The sequence below is a fragment of the Dromiciops gliroides genome, chromosome 4 (assembly GCF_019393635.1).
Source record: "Dromiciops gliroides isolate mDroGli1 chromosome 4, mDroGli1.pri, whole genome shotgun sequence".
In the NCBI taxonomy this organism is placed as follows: Eukaryota; Metazoa; Chordata; class Mammalia; order Microbiotheria; family Microbiotheriidae; genus Dromiciops; species Dromiciops gliroides.
In genome coordinates, this window is record NC_057864.1 from 161,184,909 (window position 1) to 161,204,089 (window position 19,181).

At 38.2% G+C, this 19,181-nt stretch overlaps 1 protein-coding gene across 18 annotated transcripts in view; it reads right to left on the reverse strand.

Moving 5' to 3' along the window:
- Positions 1–19,181, reverse strand: part of UBAP2L (ubiquitin associated protein 2 like) — a 44,981-nt gene that overhangs the window by 23,917 nt on the left and 1,883 nt on the right. For 9 of the 18 annotated variants that reach the window (XM_044001545.1, XM_044001544.1, XM_044001547.1 and 6 more), the window contains exons 2-11: positions 16,625–16,754; positions 14,971–15,048; positions 13,644–13,754; positions 10,383–10,551; positions 9,631–9,726; positions 9,000–9,045; positions 8,146–8,258; positions 4,420–4,472; positions 2,497–2,582; positions 830–1,001 (exon numbers count right to left, since the gene is read on the reverse strand). In XM_044001545.1, coding sequence (XP_043857480.1) covers positions 830–1,001; positions 2,497–2,582; positions 4,420–4,472; positions 8,146–8,258; positions 9,000–9,045; positions 9,631–9,726; positions 10,383–10,551; positions 13,644–13,754; positions 14,971–15,048; positions 16,625–16,714 — 1,014 coding nt within the window. In that variant the 5' untranslated portion in view covers positions 16,715–16,754. Of the gene's footprint in view, positions 1–829; positions 1,002–2,496; positions 2,583–4,419; positions 4,473–6,579; positions 6,640–8,145; positions 8,259–8,999; positions 9,046–9,630; positions 9,727–10,382; positions 10,552–13,643; positions 13,755–14,970; positions 15,049–16,624; positions 16,755–18,826; positions 18,895–19,181 lie in introns of those variants that run through there. The other 9 variants (XM_044001540.1, XM_044001537.1, XM_044001536.1 and 6 more) reach the window with 2 other exon arrangements.

Genomic DNA, 19,181 nt, shown 5'->3' on the forward strand with positions numbered 1-19,181 from the left:
CGTTATATTAGGGTTCAGTGTGTTGGAACAAGATTAAGAGGGAGAAACTAATTTGATTTTAAACAAGATACTCAACCACGGCCTAGGATACCATCTCTCTCCTAAATATCCTCTTTCACTAGTCTACCCCCATTCTGGAAAGTGTTCTAAGAGTCAGAAGAATTGGACTCTAGCCCTAGCTTTGTGACCTTGGCCAAGTCATTAAACTTTGCTTCCATTTGATCACCTGTAAAATGAAGGGGGTGGACTAGATAATCTCCAAAATGCCTTTCAGCATGTAGACTCTCTAAACCTTAATTTTCTTCACCCAGACTTCCAGAAACATTTGTCTCAGGATCTGATGAACTTAACAAGAATAGCAACTGTTTCAATCTCTATCTAGCACAAGCTATCATATTTTGGTTCAATTTAACCACCTTGAATTTTTGAACCAAGCCACATGGCACACTGTGCTATAAGCGGAAAGGTCTGTTTTACGGAAACAATGAAATTTCTGCCTCCATCATGACAAAAGGAAAGATTGTTGCCTACCAAACATATAATCTTGACAGCCTCATAAAATTGAAAAAAGGGTGTTTGTTCACAATTTGACTTTTCCTCCTTGAAGGAGAATCTCCTCTTTCTCCTTCCTGAAGTACCTAATACTGTGTTAACTCTTTCAAACTTAATACGAGACCCTATTTAACCAGAGACCAACTTTTTACCTATGGCTAGCTCTACTCTACTATCTACCTGAGTGGTAGAACAACAGACACTAGAAACTTCTTAGCTTCTGACTACTTCTTGAAGGGAATGGGACAGAAATGAGTGATGGGTTTCCCCTATTTACCATGCTATGATGGGAGAAGGTGCTTCCTGATGCAGGCTGTGATATGGTATTCTGCTTTGAGTTACTGAACACCAGAGGCTGGGCAAGGGAAGGAGCCTGAGATGGATCCAGATTGGTTGATTCATTCTCCATTGAAGAAGGTGTCTTCCCTAGTAATACAGCAAGGTCGATCCTAGCAAAGAGAGGAAGAGCATTTGAAGAGCACAGGCAGTAATTTCCAAACATTCCCTAATAACCGTGGCTCAGTTATAGCATCACAAGTGCTGAAAGGCAAATCAAATGACAAAACCTGAAGTTTATCTTCCACAGAGAATCCAAAAATATATGGGCAACCCTGAAGCAACCAGCCTGCTAAATAAATATAAGACACAGTAAACTGTAAACAAGTGGCAGTTTGAGAGGATACCACTATTTGCCAGGTATAATGAATGCTAAGGTTTTCTAAGGCTTTATTTTAACATAAATTGGATAACTGAGTCCCTTGTTTTGATACGGTAGCTTGACAATTAGGGCTAAATTTGCTAAAATTTGGGAACGTCACCCAAAAGTTTAAAATTTGAATATGTCTCATCAACAATATGCAAATATCTAAAACATATTTAATACAAGGAATCTTTTGTTTTTGTTTTTTGCAGGCAATGGGGGTTAAATGACTTGTCCAGGGTCACACAGCCAGTAAGTGTCAAGTGTCTGAGGCCAGACCTGAACTCAGGTACTCCTGAATCCAGGGCCGGTGCTTTAACCACTGTGCCATCCAGCTGCCCCTAATACAAAGAATCTTAAGAGAGATTCTTTCAAAAAATAAGTCTTATACCACTTCAAAAGCCATTCCTGATAACAATCACTTACAATCTATATTTGTCATCATCTCTGGACAGCCATTACAAATGGAAGAATAGAACACCAAATCTAATAGCTGATAGGGTTGGTTCAAGGAACAATGAGAACTGTTGAACAAAAGTGTCACTCTAAAACCAACCTCAGGAGCTGAAGACTTGACCTTGGTTATTTTGGAGGATAGGGAATGACAGTGGTCACTCAATGCCCAAGAAGGGCCTAAATCCTAGAAGATGACCAGACCAAAATCAGTATTATAAACAAGTGGTTAGCCTACTGAATTTTCAAAATTCAGAAGTGAATGGGAAAAATCACTTGAATTCCAACAACAGTTTTATTTACTTTGCAAGAAATTAGGTTTATGGTAGGCCTTACTTAATGCCAGGAACATTGAAAGTTAAACTGGATTACAAGCAGCACTTAACTTCCAAAGAAAATCAGAAGCACCAACACTTGGGAAAATTACGAAAGGCCATGTGTAAAAGGTAGTAAATGAGCTTTAGAGGGAGTTATGTATTTCAAAAGGTATATATGAGGAAGAACATTCTTTGAGGTCAGCCTGTATGAAGGCACAGAGAATAGGAGATAGTTATTATGTAAGGAAAACAGAAAAGAGACATATTTATCAGAGAACTGAGGTAGATCTAAGGCTAGGATTTACATTTTAACAAAAGTTAGTGCTTTTAGCTTATAAGACTAATGTAACAATCACTTAAAACTGCTTATTAAAGGTTTCTAAAAGTATAGGGAAAAATAGAGGCTCATTCAAAATTCATCCCCATGGTCACTTCAGGCACACTAAGACAAAGTATATTATACCATTTTCTTACCTCTGACCAGCCGTGATTGTCACATTTTCTGCAGGCAGAGGCACTGAAGACACATTAGAGGCAGTAAAGATCTTGGTTTCAGAAAGCTGGAACAGAGATAAAAGAATGAGTCATTATCAGTTCCAAGTAGGCCATATTCAATGAGATGCAGGGAAAAGAGTAATTTAGCCTCAAAGAAAGAAGCTGTCTAGACCCTTGATAAACCAAACCACTTATTTCTTATTTCTTCAATAGATCTAAGGTACTTTGGTCTGGAACTAAGGAGAACGGATTAGACGGATATGCCTCTTCCACTTAGACTTTGATTTTATTCATAATAAATGTGAGGTCAGAAACCTAACCAAATGATCAAAGGATCACAGATTTAGAGTTTCATGAGAGAACGGAGATGCATCTAATCCAACAGAAGATAAAACTGGGACTGAAAGGTAAAGTGAGAGGTGAAGCCACACAGATAGTAAGCAGCAGAGCTGGGATTCAAATTCAGGTCCTTTTGACTACAAATCCAACACTTTTCAGTGCACCACACTGACCTCTGCATAAAGCCAAAAAACTTTAGAAATAGTCAATTTAATCAAAGGGGCAGAAATCACTTTTTCAATCTGACTGAATCAAATGTTCCAAGCTTCTGGAGGACATAGGAGAATTTGCTTAAATGTTCAAGCCAGTCTGCTGCAGGTGATAGTCACTGTCTGATGCTCAATATACCTTGGAGAAAATACTTCAGGCCTGGCAACTAAGATTAAGAAAGGTATTTGACAAAAAAAAAAAGGCATTTGACATTGCTATTTCCTTGGCCATTAAGTCACCCACAGTGAAGACTTCACAAAGAACAGGAATATGAGTAACAACTACCAATAAAATGGGACTCATTCCTGGAAGTCAACTGTAAGGTTCAAAGCAAGAACGTTTAAGTTCAGAGCAGGGATGTAGTTATTTCAACTCAGGTGGCATTTTTACCTAAGTGTTTCTTTTATATGTAACTTTATGTAATTGCAAGTGGGGCCGCTAGGTGGCACAGTGGATAAAGCACTAGCCCTGGATTCAGGAAGATCCGAGTTCAAATCCAGCCTCAGACACTTGACACTTACTAGCTGTGTGACCCTGGGCAAGTCACTTAACCCTCATTGCCCTGCCAAACAAAAAACAAAACACACAAAAAAGATAAGCTTATGTAATTGCAAGTGGAGAAGGAGCATGCAAATGGAGTCTAGTAACATTAAACAGAAAGTGAAAGGGGCCATAACATCAACTAGATTATACACTTGAGGGTAAGGATTCATTATTGTCCATCCTTCTACTTCCTATGCATCTCATATATAGCCTATGGAGTTAAACAAGTAAGTGCTTAAAGCGACTATAGAATGAAAGTATGAATTCATGAGGTCATGGCATTCAGAGTGTTGATTTTTTTTTTTGGTGAGGCAATTGGGGTTAAGTGACTTGCCCAGGGTCACACAGCTAGTAAGTGTCAAGTGTCTGAGGCTGGATTTGAATTCAGGCCCTCCCGAATCTAGGGCCAGTGCTTTATCCACTGCACCACCTAGCTGCCCCTCAGAGTGTTGATTTTACTGGGTCTCAGCAGTTATATAACTTAAGAGTTCCATTTCCAACATAATCCCCAGGACATCTTGCTTTTCTGACAGTAAGTCTTATGGTAAGTTGCCATAGCTACGCACATATATGTAAAAGTTATACAATAAAACCTCTATCTCTGTAGCCTCTGCCACAATGTGGCTTCATTGAATCTTACTTATACCTGGGAATGTCTTCACATGTCACCTGAAAAGGTTATGGGTCAACACCCCACAGTTCTCCACGGGTTGCTAAGACCCGATTTAGATTATTAATGGTAAGAAGGGGAGCCCTGGTCAACTTCTATCCCTGAGCATTCAGCTTAAGAGGACTTTTGGGAACACTTACATCTTCATTCCAATCTTCTGTACCCCATTCCTCTGTCGCAGTCCTCCATGCACCTAGGAACAAAGAATTGAGAAGTGACTTAAAACACTATGAGGTAAAACATACTTCAGAAACAATTATAAAATATCTTTCAAGCAAAAAAGTGATGGGCATCTAGTGGTCAGTAAAAATTCCCAAGCACAAAATCCTAAGCCAGACTCTCCCACAGTGGCATCTCTGAATATAAGATTTTACTGGGATTATGGTTTTACACTCATAATTGCATTCTACAATCAGGTCAGCAGTAGCCACAAAAAAACAATTATCCACCCCACCTCCCATAGAGCAATATCCTTTAGTACTCAGCCCTCTGGCCTGGTGAGAATTACCAGGTCATATAGTAGGATGGTAAAAGGCAACATAAACAAGAACATGCAACTGAGCTTATTACTTAACTGGGATTAAAAAAAAAAAATCCCAGGTGATCTGGAGAGAAATGGCAACACTGATTAAGTAACACAGATGGACTCAGTAAAAAAATGGGTTTGATGATGGTTGATGACAAAGCAGTGAAGGAAGGATGGGAATCTAAATCTAGAACAGCAAAGTAGAGGGTAGGGCATTGTAGTAAAAAGTCCTGGACTTGGAAGTCAGAAAAAGACCTGAATTTATATCTTAGTTCCAAAACTTACTGACACCATGGTCACATGACCCTGCTGAGTTTTCAGTTTCCTCATCTGTAAAATGGGGATATTATTTTAGACTATCTCCCTCACAGTGCTGCTATGAGGAAAAAAAGCTTTGTTAATTTTAAAGCCCTACAGAAATGTAAGCAATTATCACCTGCCACTTACTTAAAAAATAAAAGAACTGATCCCTCTGAAAGCCACACTGTGGAAAGGTATATAACACCAAAATCAGGACTAAAGGACACAACCTCAAACTCCTATTCAATCAGAACAGGTTTATCTATTGAGCGTGGAAGAGGGTTGGAGGGAAGGAAACAGGTATATGACAAAAAGACTTATTCTTTGGTTCTGATTGTTTTTTTCTCAGTTCATCCTGGGAATCTCTGGCTCCATTTCATATACTGGCCCCTCCTCAGATTCATTCTATCCTTGTCTAATTTAAAAAACAAACTCTGTTCTACTACAGTTTGGAGTAATGGGGTCTACAGGAGAAAAGATTTAAGGACCAGAAGGTCCATCCTATATCCCTCACCTCTAATTCTTTATCTATATCATCTTCTACTTCATATCTATTCTCAGAAGATTTGGGGTGGGGAGGAGGTGTGTTAAAGAATTAGGTGAATTCTGCTGTACTCTTAAAACTTTTGTCAACTAATGAATCATATGGTACCTGCCCAGTAAGAGAAGGAAGAACTCCCTCACTCTTTCCAAGGCCAATTCTTAGAGTACCTCCCTAACTAACAAAACAGTTAGATTTCTCACAAAAAAAGAAAGATTCTTGATGGAACCAAGACAGAAATAAAGCCTGTAGGCTCACATATATTTAAGTCTCTGAAGGGAAAGTATTCATGTGACACTTGCAACTTCCAACTAAATTACTTCTGAACATTCAACAATACTGAAGTTTGTTACTTCCAACAGGAAGATGTATTTGGCACAATGACTTTTTCAGTAACATCTTAAAACTCTCCTGTAGGAGACCAGACACTTTTCAATCCAAGCAGAGGTCCAACCCTAATCTACCCAAGCAGTAAGCTATATCCTATTCTCTCTCTGCAAACACAACTTCCTCCTTCCTTCCTCCTCTTCCTTCAACACAAATTTCTCCTCCAACCTGAGTCAAGCCAAAAGGAGACTAGCTGCCAGAAAATTTTCTGGTGATTTTGTTGGGGAGGGAAGAATACAGGAACCTGACTGATATTGCTTCATATGAGCTGCAAGGTCATGGCTGAGGGTGGGTTTAGAATAGAACTGTGTGGAGTGGACTAAGGAACAGTGGGAGTTGAAACGCTTTTGATGACAAATTATGGTATCCTTCCCATCAACAGAAAACACAGAAAGCAAACATCAAATATTCACTAAATGAAAAATATCTGAGAGAGAGACAGACAGAAACAGCAAGAAATAAGAGTGACATATCCACAGATATTTCAGTTTATAAAAAGCTATAAAAATATTATCCGGGGCAGTTAGGCGCCTGGATGTATCATACCAGGAGCAGTCTCAAATTTTCGGGGATAATTTGACCCCTCAACCCCCATGAAATCAAGTCCTGAAACAAAAAAGAAAAGAAAAGAAAAAACAACCAGTGAAATTTTGCTTATGAATGAGAACCTTTGCCCCCAGTACACAACTCCCACTGTACCTGTGGATATTTGGGGGTAGGTTTTTTTCCCCTAATTTTAAATTAAGAAAGGATGCTGGAAGTTGCTTTTATGGAAACACAAAATGGATCATGCATGAGGGTATGTTCATATCATGAATTAACAATGATGGAAATGCATGAACCTATACCTGGAGCTTTAACACTAACCCAATAATGGATGGTAACATGACACACAATTTCATTCAGCCACAAATCATAGGATTACAAACTCTAGTCTCCCAAGTCAGACCCCGACCTTCCCATTTTAACAGATAAAAAAACAGTCCTCTGTCAGCTGGTTTCTTGTTGAAAATATATTTATTGTGTATAATCTAATGCTGGAATCTGAAATTTGATTCCTCTTTCTAGGTGGAAGCAAATTCCTATAAGTCTTTGCTCTGTCGATCAAGACAGATAAGCCCAATGGGCTAAATACAAACTAGTGACCAAAATATTAATTTCAACATTCATATTAAAAAGACCCAGACCAGCCACCACTATCTCCCAAAGGAGCCAGAAGAATAAAGATTTGGCTACCCAAGAGTTGGCCACTCCACAATACAGAGAGTCGGACGTCTCATGGCAGAATGGTCAGGTATAAGGGAAATTCTAGGTATCTGTCTGGCCAATAACAACTTCAGCCTTCATTTAATGGGGCAAAGCAGACTCATAGGAGATAGCAGTTGAGTGCTTGGAAAAAATTCATCTTTCAAGGTGTTAGAATCCAAATATCCTTCATGACTAGAAAAATTATAACAGAAGGGTTTCCTGATGTTGGACAACTGCTCAACCAGGGGAAGGATGATAGCTTCAAAAGTGGAACTCGGGGAGAACAAGGAGCCCAGATTATATTTAAAACAAAACACACACATACACTCACTCTCTCTCACACTCAAAAACAAAAACATCTGCTTTTACACACACACACACACACACACACACACACACACACACACACACACTCTCTCTCTCTGTAGGCAGGTACCAAAGCTGGCTCAGGAGAACATACATGTACCCTGGGTAAAGCCCCATAATGCTCCACCACCCAAAAGCATCTGAAGAAGAGTACTAGAGTGCTGAGAACCTCTTCCTTGACTGCATGTTTCTCACACTCTCTGATAGAGAAAGGAGTGATGGATTTTTCTGAGTTTCTGCTAGAAAGCAAACTAGCATTGGATTAGGGTTCTCTCCCCTTCAGTAGATAGTTTAAATATGCCATTCACTCTTCTCAAAGAATAGAGATGTCCCAATGAACAGTCCAATGCATTTTAGAAATCTAAATGGTGAACCAATTTTAGAACCAATCCTATCATTTATCCCAAAATATTTTTTCTACATCTCTCTGTAACTCAAAAAGATTAGTACCCCAGATTCCCAGGAGGATGAAAGAACAAATAAAGAAGGTTAACTCACTCGTCCCATCATCTGGCTCAAAACTGCCAGTATTGTTCCACGTGTTGCCACTACTATTGCCATAGTTTTCATCGGTATTGGTTGGTTCTGCATAATCAGCTGGGTTAAAGGTTCTAAAACAGAGGAGACAAGACTTAAAAGATTCTCCAGTCTCTAAGAACTTCCACCAAACAGCACCATAAAAAAGATAATGAGGGGCAGCTAGGTGGCACAGTGGATAAAGCACTGGCCCTGGATTCAGGAGGACCTGAGTTCAAAACCAGCCTCAGACACTTGACATTAGCTGTGTGACCCATGGCAAGTCACTTAACCCTCATTGCCCCACCAAAAAAAAAAAAAAAAAAAAGACAACAAGACTCCTGTACCCTACTGTCCTCGGTTCCAGCACAGAATGGCCCCACTTTACAAAACCCATTTGCTGTCTTGTTTGCTCACTGGCCTACACTATGTTTCACAGTATGGCCTCAACCTCACACTTATTGCCTATTTAAATTAATATGGTACTATCCATCCCAAAACTCCTATGGGAAACATTTGTATTCAACTGAAGTTGCCAAGAAGAAAGACGAGACAATCTAAGCAGCAACCACTTTTTTAAGCAAAGTAGTAGCAGATCACATGCAACTTCCTCTTATTCATCACAGGTAAGCCCTTTGTGGTAACGGGACATAACTAGGAAGTAGTATCTTTTGATCTTATTTGGGGATTTCATGAATTATTAGACTAATCAAGAATGGGACTGTGTATATTTAATTGCTTTACAGCATTATAGTATTTTAATTATCATGATGACACCTAAAATGGAGGAAAATACATCAGATTTATTTTCTAAACTCCTAGTCAATAAAACTCACCCCATGCCTTGGGCAGAAAACCGTCCTCCCCTCCTACCAGAGCCACCTAGAAGTAAGAAAAAAAGTTTTAAAACATACACTCATACCATACAAGCTACTGAGGCAGCCTTGGAATAACAGATGCCAAGTGGATAGTTTAATAAAAGTTGATCTCTACAGTTTTCATGAAGAGGATCAGCTAATATGAGTCAGTCATTACTAAGGACAAAGATTTCCTCTTCTGCCTCATCTATTACTTATTCAAGTGCATCAATACCCACTACAAAAAAAAAAATTGCTTTGACTGTATCGCTCAACCAACCCAACAACCTTCAGTTCTTGCAAACAACTCCAAAATGATGGCAAGGAGATCTCATCTTGTATCTTTTAAAAAAGAAATAAGAAGGGACAGCTAGGTGGCACAGTGGATAGAGTACTGTCCCTGGATTCAGGAGGACCCGAGTTCATATCTGACCTCAGACACTTGACACTTACTAGCTGTGTGACCCTGGGCAAGTCACTTAACCTGCATTGCCTCACCAAAAAAAAAAGAAAAGAAAAGAAAAGAAAAGAAATAAGACAAACTCTTTTGGGGGAAAAAAACAATTCTGCAAAATAAACTTCTTGCCCCCAACCTAGCCATGATACTTACCTCTGCCTCGTCCACGGCCCCTTCGGCCTCTTTCTGTGCCTCTTCCAGATGGGCCTCCAGTCTTAGCACCATCCAGCCCATTTTCCTGACCTCGAACTAAAACATAAAGATGTATAAACAAGTAATTATAACAAGATCAACAGGATATATTCAATGCAAGAAAGGATTAACTAGACTATGAAAACAACCTTAATTTCTAGGGTATTTGGGAAGAAGTGAATAGTTTACACATTTACATTGGCTATAAACAAAAAATAGTCCCCAATACCACCGGCAGAAAAGCTTTGGGTTAAATCACTACTACAAGTGATTATGAGATGGTTACAGGAGAATTTAGCAGCTTACAGAGAGCGAAAAAAATTTATGCAAGAGAAACTAAGATCTTCATGAAAGAAAAAGTGATAAAGAGGAGTGGCTTAAGACTCCAGTCCTCCCCTGGAAGGACACTATGTCCCTAAAGACCAAACATCTTTATAGTAATTGACATTAAGAGTTGTGAAGCATTTTAAATGTTAACTTATTTGATCCTCAGAACCTAATGAGATAGGTTCTATAGGTAGGTATTAGTTCCATTTTACAGATGGGGAAACCAAGGTTTAAAGATGCTACATGACTTGCTCACTGTTCCATGGTTACTAAATATAAGAGGTAGGTACTGAACTCAGGTTTTCCTGACTCCAAATCCAGCACTCTATCCACTATGACATGCTGCCTTGATAACTCAGTAGGTTTTGATAAATCCACATGCATACACTCTCGTCCACGACTGGCGCCTCTTCCCCGCCTTGGTGGTCCACCACGTCGCCTGCTATAATCCCTGTCTCGGTCTCGATTCTCTTTGCCTTCCTCATTGGATTCCATCTGTCCGCCATCCTTCTGTCCCGAGACTCCCTTCTTTTTCCCAACCATTTCCCAGGAATGCTTAAAAAAAAAAAAGGCAAGGGGTGGGAGGAAAGAAGTTACTAGTGTGCAAAGCACAGACTGTTCATAAGACATCTCAGACCATGCCTGAGATGATGGAGAAGTATTTTCCCATCCTCTATTCTCAGCTGCAAGCTCAACGTATCATTCCCCCCCACCACCACCCCATATAGTCTTCTGTACAGATGAAAGCCATAAACAAAGTCAGAAAAAGACAAGTTACAGGCTTTAGTCCTTCCTATACAGGAAGCATATATAGTTAACAATCAGCTAAGATCATTTTCAAGATGTATCCATCTAAGACTGCTTGGGTGGTAAGCCAAAAGACTTTATTTGTACTTATCTCTCATGTTTGTTTATTTTGAATTGAGTATCAATTCTTTCAGCCAGTCTCTCCCCAAACCCCAAAAGATCAAACATCCTATTCTAAGAGCCAACTAAAACAAAAAATAGACTTAAAAGCTTAACTTGAAAAAATGTTTATTTTAAAAATAAAATACTGTTAAAGGAAAAAAATGTTTATATTGCTTTGCTTTTTATACCACTTACTTCAATTTTTAAAATAAGTTTTATTGATGTCTTTTGTTCTCACATTAGTCATTTTTGGAAATACTTCCCTTTCCCACTTGTTGGAATTGAATTTTTCCTTATAGCAAAGAAAAATCAAAGCAAAAAAACTGCTGATACAGAGACTGTACCTGACAGTACATATAATATTCTACCTTTGTATCACAAGAGTAAGGAAATATATTTCACTATTTGTTCTAAAGGCCCATTATTAGTTTTCTAATTACTTAAATGAACTCTAGAGTTCAACATTTACATAGTTGTAGGAATCACATATATTCTTCTTCTGGTTCTGCTTATTTCACACAAATCTTTCCAAGTTTCTCTCTATTCCTCATAATTATCATTCCTTTCTGCATATTTTTTTGTCATATTCATTTACTGATGTTTATTTGGAAATTTCCCCAACCAATGGATAACTACTATTTTCACAGTTCTTCGCTGAAAAAAAAAAAATCACCTGAATATTTTGGATCTTTGATTTCTTTCAGGTAAATGCTCAACCATGAAATTGCTAGGGCCAAGGTTGTAAAAAATTTATTAACTTCTTTTTCCAGCCTCTAGGTTCTATAAAAGTAATTTTCTCAAAGAATGACATTTAGATTTGAAGAAAAGACTTACAGCTAAGAAAAACTGCTAAGTGACTTTGTCAACATACACCTCAGAGAAAGTAAACTTAGAAATTTTAAAAGTCTCAAAGGCAACACAACCTAGTTCACGTAGTGCTACATACTCAAAATCAGTCATGAACATTTTAAAACAGCTGGACAAGCAGAGATCCCATATCATAAACCAAGACAGTCAAGAGATAGCTCCCCAGTTACTCCACTGAATAACAAAAAACAAAACAAAACAACAAACAAACAGAGTCCTGATCCTCAGCTATTATCAAACAAGACCACTAAAATAAAATGTGTCCTTTCAAGAACAAATGTTCCATCCATAGTTCCTAAGTGTCATCTCATCTTCCAATCTAAGTTACCTCCCAGGACAGCACATTACAAGAAGTCATTTTATGTTCAGGGTAGCTTCAATGCATCAGTAATTGCCCATGGTTAAACAGCCTCTTTGTTATAACAACCTTTAGAACACTGGAAATCAGATTCAAGTAAAACAAAACAAGCAGTAGTCAATGACCACTGGATTTTCTGCTAATCCTAAAACCTTGGGGGCAGAGGAGGAGAAGACCACAAAGGAACTATCACCTCCCTCTTTACCTGATGGTAGTGTCATGGCTGCTGACATCTAGGCATAGGCCCTACAAAATAAAGGGTTGCTACAACTTTCTCAATATCACTGTTGAATCTCAACTACCCAACCAAATTCAAAATCAATGAAAAATGATTTTTTTGTTTTCCACTGATTTCATGAAGAACTAATGAATCTATGGTATAATTCCCCAGGTTCAGTCTTCCCTTGCATGATTATGGAAGGTCAAAAGTGTTAAAACAGATGTGTATAAAAGATGGCTTAGGTTGAAAAGCATACCATAATTCATGTCTGGTACCTCAAGCCAAAGATCCTCATCTTCATAAGAATCTCTGAAGTTCATGGCCTTGAAATTCAAACTTCTTCAAAATTAATTATTGTTCACAAACATTTTGAGTAGGAAAAAAGGAATGGGGGAAAGGGGATATTGCTCAAGAAAAATTAAGAGAATTTCTCATTCCATGTTAAATATCCCTCCTTCCCTCATTACCAAGATAAGGTCAGAAAAGCTACAAAACTTATTGTCCCTCTTTCTTCATTAGAAATAGGTTCAGGGGTAGCTAGGTGGCACAGTGGATAGAGCACTGGTCCTGGAGTTCAAATCCGACCTCAGACATTTGACACTTACTAGCTGTGTGACCTTAGGCAAGTCACTTAACCCCAATTGCCTCACCCCCCCCAAAAAAAAGTTCAAATAACCTATATCAGATTATTTGCTGTCTTAGGGAGAGGGGAAAAATTTAAAACTCAAAATCTTACAAAAATGAATGTTAAAAACTATCTTTACAAGTAATTGGGGGAAAAATATAAAAAACTCTTTAAAGAAAAAGAAATAGATTCAAAAGATGAAATACCACTGTATGATCCTCAGTCTGTGTTGACAGGAATGTATACTGAGTTAAGAATGGAGCACAGATTGTGATTTTGACTTCAGCAATGAAAATCACCAATCCAATCTCACAATTAATAACGAAGAGTATCAAATGCTGCCTCTTACAATTGAAATATAGCCTTGAAAATAGTCACTTGCCCAGAATGAATTACAATTTATACTGAGCCAAGCAGAAGAGACACATTTTATCTGTTTACCTACCAGTGTTATCTCCTTAAAGGAGGGGCTAACTGGTTAAAATAAAGCATATGTGCATACATACACACATCTTTTGCCACCTTTTAATAAGGCTATAATCTGCTGCAAACAAACTTCCTTACTATCCTACTATCTGTGAGGGTCATGCACCCCATTTAGTATTATGCAGGGATTATAATCTCCCAATGGTACCCCATACTACAAAATTATAAGGTAAGCACCATACCGTATCCGGGTTCCCCTCCAGCAGCACATTGATGGCTCTATTGACATCTCCATTGCAGTCATGCAAAGCAATCACACATTCATCCTGGTTCTTGCCTGTGATATCAATCAGCTGCAAAGAGAAAGACTATAATCACCACGAGCCAGTTTTTATCTCTTACAAAAAGGAAATTTCAGGGCAGGAGAAGAGGAGGAATCAAGGTAGAAGAGAGATGGCACAAAGAGAAAATAAGTACCTTGAAAAGCAAACTAAGTGACATTTTGAGATTCTGTATCCAAAAGCAAAAGAGCATCGATCCCATGTTGGTTATATGTTTAGAGTTGTAGATTGGAGTTTATCAGCTCAAAACTAGCTCAGTGCCAAATAGACAACAGATCCACAACATTCATTTATTACTGAAGGACTCAGCACAACAGAGACCACATCATCAGAACAGCTAGTATTCATAAGGCACTTTAAGGCTGCAAAGCACTTCAAGTATTATTTCATTTTATCCTCACAACAATTCTGGGAAGTAGTTATTATTCCTGTTTTATGGATGGGTAAACTAAGGCAGAGTTAAGTGATCTGTCCAGGGCCATACGGCTAGTTAAGAATGAGACCATAGCGGGGCAGCTAGATGGCGCAGTGGTTAAAGCACCGGCCCTGAATTCAGGAGTACCTGAGTTCAAATCCGGCCTCAGACACTTGACTAGCTGTGTGACCCTGGGCAAGTCACTTAACCCCTATTGCCTGCAAAAAACCAAAAAAAAAAAAAAAAAAAAAAAGAATGAGATCATATCTGAACTGAGCTCTTCCAAGTCTCATGTTGTATCTAATGTGCCCCCTACTGTCCCATGTATGTTACACGCAAAAATAAGGTGTCACGATAGGTTTTTTTTGCAGGGCATTGAGGGTTAAGTGACTTGGCCAGGATCACATAGCTAGTTAAGAGTCAAGTGTCTGAGGCTGGATTTGAACTCAGGTCCTCCTGAATCCAGGGCCAGTGCACCACCTAGCTGCCCCCACAGTAGTTTTAAGTTGATATTGAAAATACACCAGCATTCATTCAACAAATAACTGGAAGTTAAAAGTCAGACCTTTCAGAACAATATACAAATATACAAAGGAGTAAGAAATTCGGACTAAGGGAAAAAACTTATTTCTTGGCCTAGGCCAGTCACATTTCAGGCTATAACATGTATAAATGACATAATCCTTCCAACATTCCAGGAAAAGTCAGCATCTTGAGTAATGCAGGGGACATGTAAGGTTACTTGATACCAATACTCCCAATCATCATCTTCCCCTCAAAAAGAAAAAATCCACAATAAATTGGTATACTCACTTGCTTCACCTTCTCCTCAAAGTCAGCATCGTTGTGGTCCGAAATCATCTGTGCAAGTCTAATCTGTTCTGCAGTAGCCTATGAGTTGAGATGGAAATCAGGAAAGTATGGTCAGGAAAGTACAGTGAGAAGCAGTGAGGACAGTACCTGTGTAAAGTAATTTTAAATCTCTTTCCTAGATTCCTTTCTTCCTTACAATGTCTCACATCTGACAGTGCTTTACAATTTACAAGGCACTTTCACATACACATTTCATATGTTATTGCAGTTGACCCTCACAACAACCCTCTGAGGTAGATAGGGCAGATGATATTATCCCCATTTTATAGATAAGCAAACTGCCGCCACAGAAATGTTAAACTGGTTTGCCCAAAGACATTAAAAAAAATAGGATTAGGATTTAGCATCCAAGCCCAAGTCTTCTGAGTTCTAGTGTTCCTTCTGTTCATGCTGACACTGAAGCAGTACAGGGAATATTGAATAGAGGACTTAAAGAGGGAGAAGTAGCCATTAATATAGTTCTTATAATATCCAGTCATTTCACTAAAAATGGGAAGCTGCTTACATTTGGCAGAGTTTTCTCCTTAGGAGCAAGTCTCTAAAATGCTACATTCCCCTCCTTCCCCCCCAAAGTAGCTTGGTCATAATTCTAAATGTATACTAAACTGTAATTTTTATTAGAAAAGCCCACCCAATTTTGAAGGTTGCCTTTTTGCTTCTAAGGCTGGAAATATTTTAAGAGCAGCAGGTTTGTGATGAGGATAGAAAAAGCCTTCCTAATGAATGACCATTACAAGAATATAAGGTGCTTAGGACCAGAATGACTTGCTTGGTAACAAACTCAACGGGACTGGACTCCAGTTGCTGGGAGAACGGTGGTGAAAAAGTAAAGGAAACTCTCTGAGCAAAAAATCCCCCCCCAACCAAATAATGAAATATAATTTATCTATTCATCAATAACCAAAGATGAATTACTTACTCACAGTAGGGTCTATAATTAACAACCAACTGGCTACTGAAAATAGATTTTATCTAAACCAACCTTCAAAAGAACCTATAAAGTTTGGTTCCCAGATGGTTATTTCCCCTTTTAGACCTGTAACTGAACAATGCCCAAGGGTATCTTACTGGATGATTTTTTAAAAAACTAAAAAAAAAAAAAAAAACTCAGGGAAGAGGCCAAGTCCCTATGTGAAGGGAAAACCAGATAAACCTTCCAAAGTCCCCAAAGAAACAAGACAAAAGGGAAAGACTAGATCAGATCCAGAAGTGGGGAAATGGCTAGACACTTAAAGAGTGGGGTCACAGTGGAAAATTCTAAGAAATTAGGAAGCTACTATACCAGAGGCCCAGAAAAGGAAAAGAAGTGTTATCACCAAATTGTAGCCATGGGGGTCTCAAAGATAAAAGTCACATAATCCCTTTTCTCAAAGCTTCACACAGCAACATTAAATAGTAAAAGAAAAAAAAAAGACAGCTCTTTGTAACAGCACATATTAACAATGAAAGCATCAGCAGAATAAGAGAATTAAAGTCTAATCTTAAAAAACAGACTAGAGAAGGAAAACAAAGTACAGAATGAAGCTGTGCTGGATGTAAAGCTCAATCAGCCATTTGGGTTGCTCATACTCTACTTCCCCTCATATTTCTTTACCTGTGGCCTCTGCTTGTGCTGTGTCTGGTTCTGTGTCTGTGTCTGCTCCCAGTTTCCCCGGGCTCGGTTAGTGCCCACTGATGTCATCATTTACAGTATATACAAATAACAGTATTTACAAGGTAGAATGCTGAAAGATTTAAAAAAGAAAATCTTATTAGAGATCAAATGTGGGTCAAAATATATTTATCGCTCTCCTCACTCCCCTTAATCAAAAACTTTTTATCACTCTTCTCTGGGCATAGCAAACCAAAAGAATGCATCTGCTTTTAGGAAAACATATTTAGATTGCTAAGCTTCTTAAGGGACCATGGCGTTTAATTTTGAATACCATAATGTATTATATTTATTATTTGCTTGATGGGCAGCCATGTAAAAAGTACAAAAGTGAACAGCTCATTCTAGTTCTACTAGTCTTTGGCAAGTGGGGCTATCTGTAAGCCTATGCAACCTGCTAATTAAAAAAACACACACACATGAAAAAAAACAACACCTCCCTAAGACTCAAAACCCCTTCAAACAGATAAGAGTCTGTTCAAGTGCCTTTATGCTAGAAAATTATCAAAAGGTAGAAGTAGAGGTCTTGTATGAAGGGGATCACTAATGCAATTCACAGTAAGAAAATAAGTTCAAAATACTCCTACCTAAAGAAATATATAACCTCTACCTCTGAAACCCAGGCCCTCTCCAATACTCCCAACCCCCTTTAAATTTTTATCTGTACACAATGTGGAGGCTTTTTTCTTTTAAACTAGAGCCTTCCAAAACAGACATATTAACTCCAATGACTTTGCCTGGAATCCCAACTCCCCCAGCAGCTATCCTTGTTCCTTGTCTTTGCAGCTGTTTCTCCACCTAAGCTGCTGGTTCAACAAACCCCAAACTCTTAAGACTCACAACTGCCTTTTATTATCTTCCACAGCTCTTCTGAAGCAGAATATCCCAGAATTGCAGAATTAGCCAAAGCCCAAAGCACCCAACACAATGTCTTACTTGTAAGGGGAAGTATTGTAAAATCATCTCATGACTGCACTGATAGGAGTTACAGAACAGCCTATGGGAAGTTCACCATAACCTGAATATAGACTTAATTCTAACTACTCTAACATAAACAGTACAACTAGAGTACCACTCATGCATTCACTTGTAAAGCAACCTTAGCTGTTGCTTTTATTAAAAAAACCAAAACCAAAACCTTTCTTTTGCCAGTGGAGGCAAAAGGAGAACAGGGTATTTTGCCATTACTTTATTCTCTTTTGAAGATGCTCACTTTTCTAATAAGTTTGGAAAAGTCTGACCCATATAATTTTTGGCTAATGGAAATTTACATTAGTCAATTCTGGGTTCCTGTAATTGATATATTATGGCCACAAATAGAATGCTGAATTTGGAAATGAGGTTCTGATATTTCACCTCTTTCATTTTCTTGGATAGTCCACAGAAAGATACTTCTCTTTGAATTGCTAATAAAACAATTTATTTGGGACAAGTTCTTTACAAATTTGTGACGCTATGGTTACATACATCCTTGTTTATTACAATGTCATTAAAAGTTTCATTTTCTTCCATTTCCAAAAAAGTAGTTAAGCTTTCAGGGAACATTTTAAGGGAGAGTCAGATACCAATTTTAACAACAACAAAAACATACAAATATGTCGAGGGAGTACAGGCTATATGCTACATAGTAGTCTATCTCTCTAGGCTGGCATCACAGTCAAGTTTTTAACATTTCATCTACAAAAATACAAATATCATTTAACTAACCACTACTGCATCCAAACCAACAGTAGAGATAAAGCAATGTCAAGACAAGAACAAGTGTTCATACTGGTTATATTTTAAAATTGGCTACTCTGGGGTTTCTAATTTAATATGAGTTGGCACTTCCCAACTTCCATCACACATTTCATTTCAATTTTAAAGGATGTGTTAGGAGACCAATTGCTAGGTATACAATTATATTGCATAGCTACAACTATTTCCACAATTGTCTGGACTTATTATTCTGTTTGGAACACTTAATGGAAAAACACTACCAATCTAGATATAATTTAAGACATTCTTTTGATCACTCCTGACTGAATTCCCTTATCTCTCTTACAAATACTTAGTAAAATGTGATTGAGACAACTTGCAAAACAATGAGCAAGGTCAGCAGGAAGCAACTGATCTAAAGGATTACTTGGAACACAGACTTGGTACCTTCTAGTAGTGGGCAGGCAAACACATCCATAGTTGGCAGGGAACAAGAGAACCATCTTACATACTACCTTCCTTAAAGTATAAGGATGTGCTGATGAGGAGGGAAGAGGAGAAATCTCAAATTAATTACTACAGCTTAAAGGAATAGCATGATAGTAGGTAGAGTGCAATTTTCAAAGGAGCTATCAAACTTTCTTTGGAAAACCAACAACTTAAAAAACAACCATTGAGAGGTTAAAAATATTTTACTGAAATTAATCAATCAACAAGCATTTATTTGCATACCTATGTGTCCAGTACCATGGGGTATACAAAAGTAGAATGAGGCATGGTCCCTGCCCTCAAGCTTACAATC